The sequence below is a fragment of the Ambystoma mexicanum genome, chromosome 6p (assembly GCF_040938575.1).
Source record: "Ambystoma mexicanum isolate Mex_15411 chromosome 6p, UKY_AmexF1_1, whole genome shotgun sequence".
In the NCBI taxonomy this organism is placed as follows: domain Eukaryota; kingdom Metazoa; phylum Chordata; class Amphibia; order Caudata; family Ambystomatidae; genus Ambystoma; species Ambystoma mexicanum.
This window is the reverse complement of record NC_090935.1, coordinates 4,737,765-4,753,656: the sequence shown is the minus strand read 5'-3', so window position 1 is coordinate 4,753,656 and position 15,892 is coordinate 4,737,765. Positions and strand designations below refer to the sequence as shown.

Below are 15,892 nucleotides of genomic sequence, written 5' to 3'. Positions count from 1 at the left end.
CCCCTCCACCCCCCTCTGCACCCCAATTTCACCTTTGCACTGTTCTGCTTCAATTTTGCCATTGAGTACTTGCCTGTTCATGCATCCTGTGTACATGTTAACTTCCACCAGCCAATCTGCCAGACATATGTTGTGTGGTACATCCTTTGTACTTGATGCAGGGTGTCTCACTTGGACTGTGCAGAGGTCAGATGCCCCGCAAGGACATTTCATGCTCCATGTGGATTCCATGCATGCCCCTATGTGTCCTTGACTCGATGATCATTGTAGTACGTTTCCAGGGTGACCTACATTGCATGGCATTTCATCAGCCTTCCCATGGCCACTGTGAATCAGTCCGGCGTCGCACACAGGTTTAGGGTGTGACAGTCTGTGTGGGTCACATGCCTCAGCCTGTTTCATGGCCAATGACTCTGTCCAACTGGTGTAGTGTCTTCTTCACACGTGGGTGTACTCCTGAGGTTTCATCATGTGTCCTGCTTACTGTCCCATCGTCATCTGCTGTGTTGTCACTTGACTCACATGATGCAATTGATGCTATTCAACACTCCTCTCTGTCAATACACAGGTGTATGGTCATCCTTTTGATACCATGCAAGGCATCCCTGCATTTGCACTTGGGGGGAGGGGTGGTTTGCTTGTAGCCATTCTACCCATTGAATGCACATTGCACGTGATGGCTGAAGTTGACCTTGCACTGCCTTCACATTTTCTGATACACATCATGAAGTACTTGTACATGTGGATAGTGAGTAATGTACAAATGTGCTGCACTGCATCGACCCACTTCAGAGCGATATAACACCCTTCTACATGCCTAATCACAGAAGCAATGTCAAGTTGACCCAGCATGCATGGCAGGTTCTCTTTTGTGTGTGACATATCTGCTTCGTGTGTTTGGTGTCTGTGTGATGTCTATGTGTGTGTGTGTGTGTGTTGTGTGCTTCTAACATGTTTACTGACCTTTTTTCTCTCTACTTTTCAGATGATGACACAATGGAGCCAGAGGATGGTGTTGTCATGCCAGGCACAGGCTTGTTATCACTGCAACCCAGCACAAGTGGGGGTAGTGGGGTGGTAGGCCACGAAAACCCACATGTGTACAGTCCATCTTGTCTTTGGCTGGCAATGAGTCCAGCTCTGATGACCACTCTGACGTCCATGTCGAGTTGGATGTGCATCAGGTCCATATGTCAGGCAGGTCCATATGTCAGGGGTGAGTGATTCTGATGTGGGCACTCCTCTGTCCGTGACACCTGCACTGAGGAGTCAGACAGTCTTGGAACCTCCGCCTCTGGTGGATCGGGACGCAGGGTCACCCTCCACACCAGTCACTGATGTGCTTGGGCCATCACGTCGACGGGGGCATGTAGTCGTGCAGCCGCGGGCGGTGCCAACACAACAAGGACACCCGGTCCTAGGGTCCCGCAGATGTCAAGCCCAGCAACGCGGTTACCGCGCGCAACCGCTGTATACTGAGTGGGAGAAAGACATGACTGCCAATTCTGAACGCCAGGGGGCAGCAATGGAGAACATCGCTATGAGCATGGAGCGTGTGGCCCAATCTGTGCTCCCCCCTGCTAGGCAGGTGCTTCTCCAGCAACAGGCGGCACAGTCCACGGCCCGCTCACTCAGGCTGTGCATGGCGGCCTCATACAGGGCATGCCAGGCTGAAATGTTGTCTCTGCGTGAATCAATTGCTGCTCATGCAGAGGCACACATGGAGGCCCTGAGGGAGGAGTATGCTTCCCTCAGATCCACTCTGGGTGTCCTTCTCATGTCCCAGGGGGAGTGGTCAGAGGAGAGGTTTACGCATCTTGAGCGTACCATCTTGGCTGAGCTACATACTTGCCGGGAGGTGCATCAGTTGTCCAGCCAGGCCTTGCAGGAGGAACTCTGTGTTACACTTGTTACCTTGCAAGAGGAAGAACGTGTATCACGTGAAGTTCTGCATGCAGACCTACGTGTCATCGCCACACAGAACCAGGCTCACCCGTCTGGCAGACTTGCTGCCGATGAGGGGCAAGCTGCGGCTAGGCGTGGTCAGGCTCCTGTGACAAGTCCTCCTTTCCAGGAAGAGCCAGACTCGGACGGCGAGGTATCTCCCACATAAGTCGGGCTGTGCAGGCGTTGAGCCCATGGAGGTTTTTCTTTCCTCAACATCATCGCATGTGGGTGTTGACCAGCACCCTGTACCTCCCCCCTCCTAGGTGCCTCCCCCCCCCTGGGTTGTATGTGGCCATTTTTGATTTTTCTTTTAGTTTAGTTAGTTAAGTTTCTATTTGATAGTTAGTTTAATTAGGTCATGTAGGTTTTTGATAGTTAGTGTAATTAGTTAATATAGTTTAAAATTGCTTGTCTGTTGTGCTTTCATGTGATGGTGTGATGCTTTGTGGCTTTTGAAAGCATCCACTGTCTGATCCAGCTGGTCCCTTCAAGCTTGTCTTGTGTATGTGTTTGCAGCTTGGGGTCCAGACTCACACATGCCACACCTGCGTCCCTTATCCATGGGCTTGCAAGTATGGTTCGGTGTTACAGCCTATTACACAAGGGCTTTGGACTGTCATATCTGTGGCATGTCTGCTGCTGTACTACTTGTGTTGACACCCCTAGTGGGGATGATAGGGGTGATTTTGACCACAGTTCTTCCTTTACTAGATGGGTGGTTTCATTTTTCATGTGTGCATTAATTGCTATACATTGTGTAGTGTGTTTCTTATCTTTGCTGTACATGTGCTTGATGCAATTCATGCTGTAGACAGTGGCTGACACTCTTTGGCTGGGAAAGTTGCACTGATGGAGTGATTTCTGATGTACGTCTCTGACATGGTCCACTCATGACATGCCTGAGGAGACACACAGGGAAATTTCATGCATTAATCATGTGTTTTTTGCCCTTTCTGCAGGGGGATGAGACTCCAGACCACCTTTCCCAGCAGACATGGCCCATTGGATGTCTGGAAGGTGGCCACATTCGGTGGTGCAGACATGCACATGTGTGTGCAGGCAGAGCCACAGGGATTGCGCTCATACATCATATAGAAGCGGACGTGTTTCAAGGAACTCCAGGAAAGGTGAGCAGCACAAGGGGGCCACACCGCAGCCAACCGTCCACCAGGACCGTTGCAGATGCATGCTAAGTAGCACCACTGACGGTGAGCTTGAACAGATATTGGTGTTGAAGCGCACAGTACAGCTAAGATGCGTTGGTAAGTAATGGATAGTTGATGGGAAAGTTGTCAGGGGCACATGCAGGGGCAGTGGCACATATCCTCTGGTCCAACATGGTCCATTGAGGCAGTTGTATTAGCCATGTAGCGTTCCAAGACAGGGAAAGAAGCAGTTCACAGGGACAGACAGCGAGGGACAGACTCGTGTGCAGTGAATTTCATTTACAGGTTTGAATTGCCACATGCACTTTATTTAGGTTATGCTGGAACACGACTTGTTCTGAAGTCGTACCTTGCTAAATGCGTCTGGATGCTTACCCAGGGAACATTGGATGCTGTGTCAATCTTGACACATTGGTCTTACATTTGCCACACACCCACTGGCGCATTACTTACTGCATTGACTGTGTATGAATCATCAGGGGGGAATCTTACATATGGGTACGAAGCACCACACCTGTGTGCGTGTGCGTGCGTGCGTGCGTGCGTGCTGGGCACGCACAGATTAGTGACTCTGGCTCTCTTTGCAGAATTGAACTGCTCATGTTAGCGGACCTGAGAGTGCGCAGGCAGGAGGCCAGCACTCACCCCAGAGATAAGTTTCTCTTTGACTTCAATTTTAGTAATTTTGTACTATGTGCATGATGTACACGTTTGGTCTGATTGTGTATGTGTTAATGTGATTATTATGTTTTTGTACATTCCCTACTTTCCCTTGTCAATCCTACTCCCCTCTCCTGCCCTCATTCCGGTTATCCAGTATACCAATGCCTGTCCCGACTGCGTATCCCTGACCCTCCTTCCCCACCATGGTCTCAGAGGCCTGTGTGAGTTTGACCTTGCAGGCATCCAGACCACAGTGGGGGTGGTTGGTTTGTGCCACTCCTGCGCCTGTACACGGGAGCTGTGACAGTACACATCAGTTCATGGTGCATCATTCGATATTATGTACCACACATGTTACACATCCTGTTGTGACATTGTTTTACTGTGCTACCTTGGTTGTTCCATCATTGTGCTAGTACTTGGACTTTGTGATGTACTGCTACTTCAAGTCATCTACTGGAGGCTCTTCTGGTTTGTTTTGCTGACTGCAGGCTTTTTGCTTGGCTTATGTGTTGGCAAGTCAAGGTGGCCTCTGAGGGTGATGGACACTTTTTACACGCAAGTTGGAAGATGGAGACAAAGGGGAAGGGTGATCCTGTGGCCAGGTGAACTTCAAGGATGAAGGCTTCATACCCCATGTGCAGTTTTTCAGTGGGTCATGGTGATATGTGAGGGAGGGGGGTATTTTGTTGTTGGACAGTTGCCTTGCCCCACAGTGTGATGGGCACCCCGACATTGTAATTGTGGTATCCTATGTACATGATGTGTTCTGCTGATCAATGGCTATTCATGTGTTGTGTTTACCTTTCAGGTGTGAGGGTATAGTTGTGGTTTGACATGCTGGGGTGTACACATGGGCAATGTTCACATGTGATGAGGACACTGATGGTCACTTGATTGCACATGCATGTATTGAGTGCATGTCCCTACTGACACACACACTCGCAATATGATCCACAACATGTACAACCACCCTTCCGTGTCCACATGTGCACACAGTTAGCCTTCTGGGGACCACTGTGTCTCTACAGCACATGATCTATGATCATCTGTGGATCCTGTACATGCATGATTTGTTTTTTTCTTTAGTTTGTCATTTTCATGTGATGCTCAGGGTGTGCATCACACACAATGACTGGTCACTATGCTGTGTGCTGAGCAGTGTGTTGCAGGAGATGGACACAGCACACATATTATGCAGTGTTTATTTTGCCGTGCACAATGTGCATGGGAACAGGCATTCATTGTTATGTTCAAGCTACAACTGTTGGTATGCATGTGGGTATGACTTGCTTTGTGTGGGAGGTTGTTGGTCAGTCATTTCATCTGATTCCATGTCAGGCATCATTGTCTGACGCCACTTTGCATTTTTCACATGTCAATGTGTACATTATTGTTATTGTGTTGGTGTTTTGCTATTGCTTGCCATGTCATGTTGTGGTTTTGGTGGCTTTGTGTGACATACCAGTGATTGTCATGGCCTGTTTTGCAAGTCTGTGTGATACACACCTTGCATGTGTACCTTTTGGTCACACAGGATTGGTTAGGTTTGAGTAGCTAGGGATGCACACAATGTGGCACTTCCATGGCAACATTCTCAGGGTGGTAAAGTTGTGACAGTTGACTGTCTCTTTGTCATCATCGATTGTCACCTGGTATGTGCCAGGCCTGTGTGCACTCCACAGGGGTGGGAGTTTAGGTGAAAAATGTGGCCACAAGCTGGGTCCGGGCTGCCTCGCCACTTGCCCTATCCCCTCCCATGGGCAGCGCCTGTGCCTGTGGTTGGGGATGTGGGGGCACTACCATGTCCACCGGTACGCCTTGCCGTGTTGCAACATTGTGTAGGACACATGCTGCCACAATGATCCTGCACACTACTGGGGGTGCATAGAGTAGCTGCCCGCCAGAGCGGTCAAGGGAGCGGAAGCATGACTTGAGCAATCTGAATGTGCGTTCCACTATGGCCCTGGTTGCAATATGGGCAGCGTTGTATCTTACCTGGGGTGGTGTGGTGGGGTTCCGGATTGGCGTCATAATGTGGTTGCTCAGAGGGTAGGCACTGTCCCCTGGAGAGGTGATAATGGTTGTGATTATTGAGGTTTGTGTATTTGCCTGTGTGTGACATGCATGCATGTGCACAGGCATTTGTACTCACCTAGGAGCCATGTATCGCCATGCTGCCCAGCTTCCAGGGCCCGGCTCAGGGCGGACATTCTGTATATGAAACTGTCATGGGTGGAGCCAGGGTAGTTTGCATAGACAGAGGTGATGATTCCCTTGGCATCGCATACCACCTGTACGTTGATGGAATGCCAGTGCTTGCGGTTTTGGTAGATGTGCTCAGTGGCCCTAGGTGGACGTAGGGCCACATGGGTGCAATCTATGGCACCAAGCACTTTGGGGAAGTGTGCCACCCTGTAAAAGTCCTGGACAAGGGCCTGCCTTTCTGCGGGTGTTCTGGGCATGTATATGTGCCTGCGGACTAAGGGGTGCACAGTCATGATTGCCATCACCTGGTGTAGGCAGCGTGACTGCGTGGCCTGTGAGACCCCACCCCCACTATGGCAGTAGTCCACTGAAATGACCCAGTGGCCAAAAAATGCAGGACATTGAGCACCTTCTCCAAGGGGCTCAATGCTTTGAAGCAGAGGGTGGGTGATGTAAGGTCATATTCCCACTCCCTGACCAGGTCTAGGATGATACGAGGTGGAAACCTATACCTGCCGTAGGTCTGGTCGTCAGGCATCCCAAAAAGGCTTGTCCGGGGGGGAAAAAATGCGGGCCCTGGCTATTCTCCTCCTCCTGCGGTGTCCCACGATCAGTGCTACGACAAATGGGGCATTCATCGTAGCGGTATGTACGTGTTTGTTGTTTGTGCGCGCTTTTATACTGTGCGTGGGGCCGCTTCCGCCTGCCTTCCTGTGGCGGACGTGTTGACGCCTGTGCACGTCTTTTAGCGTGCGCTTGTTTCCCGTATTCAAATCCATGAATATGAGTTGTTTCCATGCGTGTGGGCGTTCCGTGTATTTCCCTGCAGTACTTCCCCAGTTACGCCTTATTTTTCACGCGTTGTTCCCCATTCCGTGCATTACGCTCCATGTCCCGCCCCCTTTTTGGTATATGCGCGGATGTTGTGCGCTTTCCCTGGGCACGTCGCGCACAGCGTTCTGGATGTAGCAATGACGTGTGCGCCCGTGTGCGTCACGCACGGGTTTGGCGCACATCCCGAGAAAAACACGCGCAGAGACTTCCATGAATCGCATATGTGCACTTCCTTTTTCACGCTTGCGCCTGCTTGCGCCACTTTTTTTTTCGGCACACATTTGTTCCATGAATCGGCCCCTAACTGCCTACATATAAATACCACCGATTGACAAATCTATTTGTGTTGGTCCATGTTAGTGAAAGTTAAAAAATACATTAAAAAATACTTGCCACACAATCAAAGCAGATGAAACAAATGATAATAAACACCATCTACTAGCAGTAACTACTATAACTAACACACACAACACTGCAAATAAACCTTAAAACATACAAACATTTAATAACACTAACTTTTATATCACCCACACCCCAGCCATGTGCACAGGCAGAGTTCTGTCCAAAATGAATATAAAAAAGAGGACTATATACCAATAAAACTACTAAAACGGATGACATTTTCCCCACAAAATATCACAGTCCGCTACACAAAAAGAAAAGTAACAATAACCAATAAAGAACAATGAAACAGACAGAAATCTATTTTTCCCCACCGAGCATCTTTCAGAGCTGCAGCTTTTCGACGCAGCTACTGATCTTGTTTTTTATCCATGGCACATTTTACTTCAAGCCCCAAATCAAACTAAATTGACTTTCAAACCTTCAAATTAAATAGGTGAACTGAGCATATAAATGAACACACAAATACAATTCTGTACTGTGTCGTCCACATACAAATATGATTATTTCACTGAAACTTATATTTATAGACGCGACTTTAAATATACCTGCAGTTCCAGCCACAACAAATAAAACACAGAATAATATTGATGTGCCTACGCACATGCTTTTCATAGAGGCGGTTATACAAAAGCGCCTCCTAGACGTTTGCTGATAATCGCGGCTAATCCCAAAAACTATGGATTCAAAATTGCATTTCCACTCCACCAAACTCCAAACACTGTCCCCAACATGCCTCCCAGGCCCTCTCCCCTCCTCATAATCCTCCTCCACTGCCCTAGTCTATTACAATCCCCCACTCAATCCATATAAGATGCCATACCACCCAAAATCTCAGATAGCTGCGGCTACCACAGATCCACAAACACACGTGTCATTTTCTCCAATATAGCTGCGGCTGCAGAGGGGTTTGGGGGGGCGTAGGTATCTACACAAGTATAGCAATGCTGCACGCTGGGTGGCTGCTGTATTGCCACAAATAATATCAACAGTGCCATCACCCAATTAGAAACTCCAACACATCATACATACCCTGCTCATGGAAACTACTAGAAATTCAAACTGGGAATCATTGTCCTGGAAACAGAGAAATACTACAGATATCATTCTTGGTTTGAAAATGGTGCAGCGGATTAGAGACAGTTGGTTTTGCTTCTGGGCTTTTTGTGAGAAACTAAATATTAACATAGACCTAGGTTTGAGAGATTTTCCAATTAAATGGTTTGGATTGCGGGGAATGCATTGGTTCCAGGTTTTTCCAACATTGGTAAGTCTGAGAAGTACAGGGCACCCAGACGTCATACTAATTCACTGTGGAGGCAATGATTTGGGGAATGTATGAGGGGTATCTCTTACTTTAATGATAAAACAAGACATGGGAAAACTAATGGAACTATTTCTTCACACCATCTTTACATGTTCCATTCTCACTCAAAGAAAGAAGCAGGTTGGCACCTTCTGTGCCACCTGAGGTTAGACACAAACACCAGAGAACCCGGAAGAACATGGCATCACCATAGTCCAGTTGGGGTTATAGCATCTGACCTCAGAGTATGAAGGTTAAGAAAAAGGAGGTTACTCTGAGGCAATATGCCCCAATGTGGCAGGTCGCCCCTGTCGGTAATGGCGCACCCCCAAGCCCCCAAGTTAAGGGCCTGAAGGAAGTGAGGGGCCCTTAACAAGGGCTATAGTACTGTTACCCACAGGGTTGCCTTGCCGCAGAGGGTCATATCTCAATTAGCACCCGTGTAGTTATCTACGTGGGTGGCAATGGGGTCTTAAAAAAAAGAAACAAACATACCTTTAATGCACGGCTCGACACTGCACAGAGCAGTAGGTTATTAAGTCTGTTGATGACAGCACTCCACGGTGCAATGGTACGTTTTTTAGCACCCAGAGTGAGATGATAGGGGGAGCGGGAAAGGAAAGAGGGCGCTGTCTGTCCAAGCTGCTTGGAATACAGGCTTCTATCACACAATACAGACCACATTCCGAGCATCCTCATTCATCAGCGCCCCTCCCAGGGGGCTAATTAACAATTTAATGTGGAAATAAACAGCTTCCAACCGCAGCATTTGAGAAAGACGTGACAGCTCACAGTCAATTTTCACACCCATGTAGATGACATGAGCACAAAGTTCAGAAGAGGGCCCGGGAATCGTGCAAAGGGCCCGGTGCAACCCCAACAACCAATATACACATATCTTTGCTGAGCTCCCAAAAAGGCATAACAGGATCCAACTGTTGTGATCATAGAGTATGAAGCTGCAGGAGTAGATTAGTCGGGCCAAGAGTAGAACATACCATGTTTAGGTTAGAGGATAAGGCAGAACCCTGGGGTACGCCACATCCTGCTAAGCAAAAACTCTGAAATCAAATGAGGCCTCATAGCTGCTTATGGTTAAGTAACCTGGAAGGATTGTAAAAAGTGGAGTAGGCTGAGTCCCTGATACAGGCATCTCCTAGACAAATGATTTAAAAGGTCAAACAAAACCGAAAATTCCAAGAGAATACTAAAGGTTTTGTCGTCTGTCCACTTGGGATTGGGATTACCCCAGCTAGTAAGAGCTCTGCCCTTTGCCCCGAGTTGAGCTCAGAGAAAGGTCTAGCACTCTTTATATGTGACAGAGGAACCTATCAGCCACTGAACTGGAACGCAGAGGACGTCTCCCCTAGCCCAGTACAGTGCAATATTAAGCTCTTGCTACAATGTTTTCAATTTAAAGTACATTGGCTTCAAAGTGTATTTTGCTAGAAAACTCACTGGCCCTCATTACGACCCTGGCGGAGTTCGTGGTGCAATATGCACCATGGAGCACGGCGGAAAGCTGCCGATACCGCCATGGGGGTTGGCGGATTTACCGCCCCATGCCGACCTTGGCGGGGCGGTAAATCCCCAATCCCCATTTTGCCCTTCCCCATTCCCATTTTTGCCCCATAGGGTATAATGGGAGTGGGGAAGGCGTTAATTACGCCACCGTAAAATACGGTGGCGTAATTAACAACAAGGTCCCGTAGCGCCATGGATTTCTCCGCCTGGTAAAACCAGGCGGAAAACGGCTCCATGGCGCTACGGGAACTCGTAGTAGGGCGGACGGGTCCGCCGCGAATACCGCTGGCGTAGACCCACTCCGCCAGGGTCGTAATGAGGGCCACTGTCATAGCAATATCAATGTACAAACCTCAAGTCTGATAGCTTACTCACGGTTTCTGTAACTGTGCCACCTCACTTCTGGTGTTGCTCTCTAATGCAGCCATAGAGAGACGCAAAACAGAAAGACTTTGAGCAGAGAGGACAAAATGCATTACCCTAGACAGTGCTGTTGATTAGCATGTACTGTACCAACGTATCGCAGAGTCAAGAATGACCAACTGTGTGTAAATTAAGTACTTTATTTACATATATAAACCCTCATTTCATTTTTGCTAAATCAAAACATGTTCCAACATATTTTTCATCTTCAAATGCCCCTCAATTGGTCTCGCTAATTCCACATAGAATTCAAACACATTTGTTTGGTAGTTAACAAGGTAGTTCTCTCAATTGACAGCAATACTCCGAATGCCTGTCAAATAGCCCAGCGAGTAGAGCGATCACTTTGGTGTCTGTGAAGAGCCTGCTTATGCAGGTTCGAATCCTAGCAGGACCAAACTCAGCCTTTCATCCTTCCGAGGTCGATAAATGAGCACCACACACCGTAAGCAGTGCTCAGATACCTGAGGGTTCGTAGCGCTATATAATTGCCAAATTATTATTATTAATCATGGGGCTTCAATCACAGTTCCAACACATAAACCAACGTGGGCTTAATTCATATTTCCATTGCCAAAAGCCCTGTCCAGCCTTATCCTTCCTGCTAAGGAAAAAGCCCAACACTTCTAAAGTCATGATCACAGTGCTCCGTTCACTAAAATAGTCTGGAGCAATATTGAGTAAAATGGCAGCACATTTCCAAAGGCAAATAACAATGCTGAAGTCTCTAAAGTAATACCTGGTATAGGGACTCCAGTCTATTCTAAACCAAACCAAATCGATAAAGCAATCATACGCATTTCAATATATCGCAATATCCTATGGTAAGCAAGACATCACTGCACCAGAAAACCAAAGGACCAGAAGTGTTTCATGCTAGTCAATCATGCTGAAACCCATCGCATTATAAGGGTCTTCTGGGCACATCTGAGGTTTCTCGCCTGTATGTTTTCTCTTGTGATCAATAAGCTGTACCTTCCTAACAAATCCTTTTCCACATTGAGTGCACTCATGAGGTTTCTCACCTGTATGTGTTCTCTGATGGCAAGTAAGCGCTCCCTTCTGAGCAAACCCTATCCCACATTCAGTGCACTCATGAGGTTTCTCACCTGTATGTGTTCTCTGGTGTACAATAAGATATCCCTTCTGAGCAAATGCTTTCCAACATTCAGTGCACTCATGAGGTTTTTCACCTGTATGTGTTCTCTGATGACTAATAAGATGAGCCTTACGGGTAAACCCTTTACCACATTCAGTACACACATGAGGTTTCTCACCTGTATGTGTTCTCTGGTGTGCAATAAGTGGTCGCTTGTGAGCAAACCCCTTCCCACATTCAATGCACTCATGAGGTTTCTCACCTGTATGTGTTCTCTGGTGTACAATAAGTGGTCCCTTATGAGCAAACCCTTTCCCACATTCAATGCACTCATGAGGTTTCTCACCTGTATGTGTTCTCTGATGACTAATAAGATGAGCCTTACAAGTAAACCCTTTACCACATTCAGTGCACACATGAGGTTTCTCACCTGTATGTGTTCTCTGGTGTACAATAAGTTTACTCTTCTGAGCAAACCCTTTCCCACATTCAGAGCACACATGAGGTTTCTCACCTGTATGTGTTCTCTGGTGACGAATAAGTTGTTTCTTCTGAGCAAACCCTTTCTCACATTCAGAACACTCATGAGGTTTCTCACCTGTATGTGTTCTCTGATGGATAGCAAGCTCTCCCTGGTGAGCAAACCCTTTCCCACATTCGGTGCACTCATAAGGTTTCTCACCTGTATGCGTTCTCTGGTGGCTAGCAAGATGTGCCTTCAGAGCAAAGCCTTTCCCACATTCAGTGCACTCATGAGGTTTCTCACCTGTATGTGTTCTCTGGTGTACAATAAGTTGGTCCTTACGAGCAAACCCTTTCCCACATTCAGTGCACACATGGGGTTTCTCACCTGTATGTGTTCTCTGGTGTACAATAAGTTGTACCTTCTGAACAAACCCTTTCCCACATTCAGTGCACACATGAGGTTTCTCACCTGTATGTGTTCTCTGGTGTAAAATAAGTTGTGCCTTCTGAGCAAACCCTTTCCCACATTCAATGCACACATGAGATTTCTCACCTGTGTGTGTTCTCTGGTGGCGAGAAAGATGTCCCTTCTGCGCAAACCCTTTCCCACATTCAATGCACTCATAAGGTTTGTCGCCTGTATGTGTTCTCTGGTGGATAGTAAGATCGCCCGTTTTAGCAAACCCTTTCCCACATTCAGTGCACTCATGAGGTTTCTCACCTGTATGCACTTGTTGGCAGATAAGTGCATCATGCACATGGACATTATTCCCACATTCAGTGCACTGATGAGGATGTTTACCTATGTCCTCATGTGGGCAACATGTATCTTCTTGACCCGTCAACATTCTCCACATTCTGAGCACGTGTATGGGTTTCTCACCAGTTTATTTTTCCAGGTGCTTAATAAGAGGACCCTTTCCACTGAACCTTTTATCAAATTCAGAGCATAGATGAGCTTTCTTGTCTGTAGATAATTGAATTTACTGGGGTTTCCAAAAATTCTTTAAACAAACTAAGCTTACATTCAGAATGTGTATGACATAACACTCATATGTGTTCTCTCAGGAACAATAGGCAATAGATCAAGCCTTGTCTTACTGCACATCAAGCACTGGTGCTATCATTAGCCTGTAATGCTTGTTTGAAGCTTTACACTTTATTAGTCCTGAGAATTTAACAGTCACTGTTGTTGTATTTTTTGGGGCCATCAATCACCTATTGAAATAAAACGAGAAGCACATCATTAGTTTCAAATTGTTCACAATTGCAGGCATTACATGTTACAGGCAGACTGGTTCTCAGTAATATTGGTGTGCATTTGTTTATTACTCAGGTACTAATTTACAAGACATTGAATACTAGGGTTCCATATATTGGGTGATTGCACCCTAATAGATGCAACTGACTAAAACCTGATAAACTCCTTAAGATTGACATAAAGCACATGCTTGTATCAGAGGCCGATAGAAGAACAAGTTACTTACCCCTGGTAATGTTCTTTCGACTCGATGTTCCTCCCACTTATTCCTCATCTTTAATATTTCCAATATCCAGCTTTGCTGCTTCGGAAATGAAATTTCAGCAAGGGACGTTGTGCTTCGATGCCTGTCGACTCGATGTCCCTCTGAGGCCTCCGTCTAAATGTCGACGTCACTGCAGGTATATGTAGCACTTGCAGCGCCAGTTGGCCTCAGTTCCGTTTTTAGGAGTGGAGAATTTACCTTGAGTTCGACGGTTACTCCTCCTAAGAGAGTGTAGACTGCAACCGCAAGGGAATCCTACTGCGTGTCGGTTGGGAGGGGAGATAAAGGAATATGTGGGAGGAACATCCAGTCGAAAGAACGTTACCAGGGATAAGTAACTTGTTCTTCAAATGGATTGTGTCCTCCAGTTTATTCCTTATCTTTGATACACTCCCAAAGCAGTTTACATAATTTGGGGGAGGGAGTAGAATTTAGAATGGAATTAGTATTCTATGAATGTGTATGCACAGAATGTAACACTGCTTTTCCTAATGCAGAATCTTGACCCACGGAAGAGTCTAAACTGGAATGTTTCGTGAAGGTGTGCACAGACTACCATGTGGCAGCTGCACATATATCTCTTATCAGAACGTAGGTGTTCTGGAGGATCTTCACCTGTCAGTTTGTAGCATTCCAATATTGTTAGTATAATCCATCTGGATAGAGTTTTCTTGGTAATAGCCAATCCTAATTTGTGACCTGAATAGCCCACAAATAACTGGTCATCCTGTCTTAATCTTGCCAATCTGGAGATGTAAAATGTAAAAGCTCAGTGCACATCTAGGATCAAGCCTGTGAAGTCTTTCCTGGAGGAGGATAAAAAGATGGTAACGTAATCTTCTGAGTAAGATGAAACTCAGACAATTTTGGGGAGAAAAGTTGGTTTCACTTTTAGTGTTACCTTGGGCCTCATTACACGGTAGGTGGTAGCCATGGCGCTATTAGCGCCATGGCTACCCCCTTACCGCATTCCGGATCTGTGTTCCCGGAATAGGAACTTACCGGGTCATTCCGACCTTGGAGGACCCGCTAAGTCCCCATTCCGGAAACCATTCCCCATTCCCATTTGAGCCCCCATAGGGCTCAATGGGGATGGAGCTAATAACGGGCCCGCTGTTAGCGGGCCCGTTATTAGCTCTGAAGTTCCTCAACGGGTCCCTTCCATAACGCCTGGTAAAACCAGGCGTTAGGGACGGGACCCGCTAAGGGACCTCGTAGTAGTGCGGTAAGCGATTACTGGTGCCCTTACCGGTGCCGGTAATTCCTTACCGCCTACCGTGTAATGAGGCCCCTTGTCTTTATAAAAGACAGTTTGAGGAGGCTTGCAGGATAAAGCCTGTAGCTCACACACCCTTCAGGCTGATGGTATTGTCACTAAAAAGATGTTTTTTAGAGTTAGAAGTCTCAAGGGACAAGAGTGTAGGAGCTTCCATCAAAAGGTTTAACACCAAGTTAAGATCCCACAGTTGTACTTGAAACGGGATTGGAGGGAAAACATTAGTTAGTCCCTGTAAGAATTGTACTATCAAAGGAATCTTAAAGTAAGAGACTTCCCCGGAAGTGCGCTTATAAATAGAAAGCGCGGCCAGATATCCCTTGATGGTACCAACCAGGAGCCCCAGATTGGCCAGATGTAATAGAAAGGATAACACCATCAGTGTATTACATGATAAAGGGTCAACATTCGCATCTCTAAACCAGTTGTAAAACTTATTCCAGTGGCAACGTTATAAAGATTTGGTTGCTGGCATTCTGGCCGAAAGCAAAATCTCCATTATGTCATGCTGGAGGTCCAAATCTTTGTATCTCAGCCTTTCATAAACCATGTGTGAAGGCTCAGCATTCTGATATCCAGATAGAGAACCTAACCCTCCTCTCGCGAGAGAAGGTCCTCTCTCAGTGGAAGGCGTATTGGAGGGCAGAGGGACATGTTCAGAAGGTACGGGTACCACGTCCTCATGGCCCACTCTGGGACCACTAGGATCATGGATTTCCTGAGCTTTTTCAACCTCTTGATTTCGTGAGGAATGACATGGACTGGGGGAAACGCGTACAGTAGTGGAAATTCTCAGTCCACCACAAACACGTCTCCTAGAGCTCCTCTTGAGGGAAATTCCCTTGAGCAGTAAAGCTCGCACTTCCGGTTGGCACTGGTCACGAACAGATCCACTAGAGGAGTTCCCCAAAGCGTGAAGATCTCTTGAAGGACTTCCTGAGCTAGTTCCCACTCGTGGGAGACAGTGCTCAGCTTGCTCAGAGCGCCCGCCATCGTGTTATTCTCTCCGTCTAGGTGAACTGCCAACAGAGAGATTCCTTCTTGTATTGCCCA

The 15,892-nt window shown here is 47.0% G+C and overlaps 1 protein-coding gene across 4 annotated transcripts in view; it reads right to left on the bottom strand.

Moving 5' to 3' along the window:
• Positions 1 to 10,599: 10,599 nt before the first annotated feature.
• LOC138511118 (zinc finger protein 615-like) overlaps positions 10,600 to 15,892 on the bottom strand; it is a 33,314-nt gene continuing 28,021 nt past the window's right edge. For all 4 annotated transcript variants that reach the window (XM_069626601.1, XM_069626602.1, XM_069626603.1 and 1 more), the window contains one exon: positions 10,600 to 13,255. In XM_069626601.1, coding sequence (XP_069482702.1) covers positions 11,350 to 12,894 — 1,545 coding nt within the window. In that variant the 5' untranslated portion in view covers positions 12,895 to 13,255 and the 3' untranslated portion in view covers positions 10,600 to 11,349. The remainder of the gene's footprint in view (positions 13,256 to 15,892) is intronic.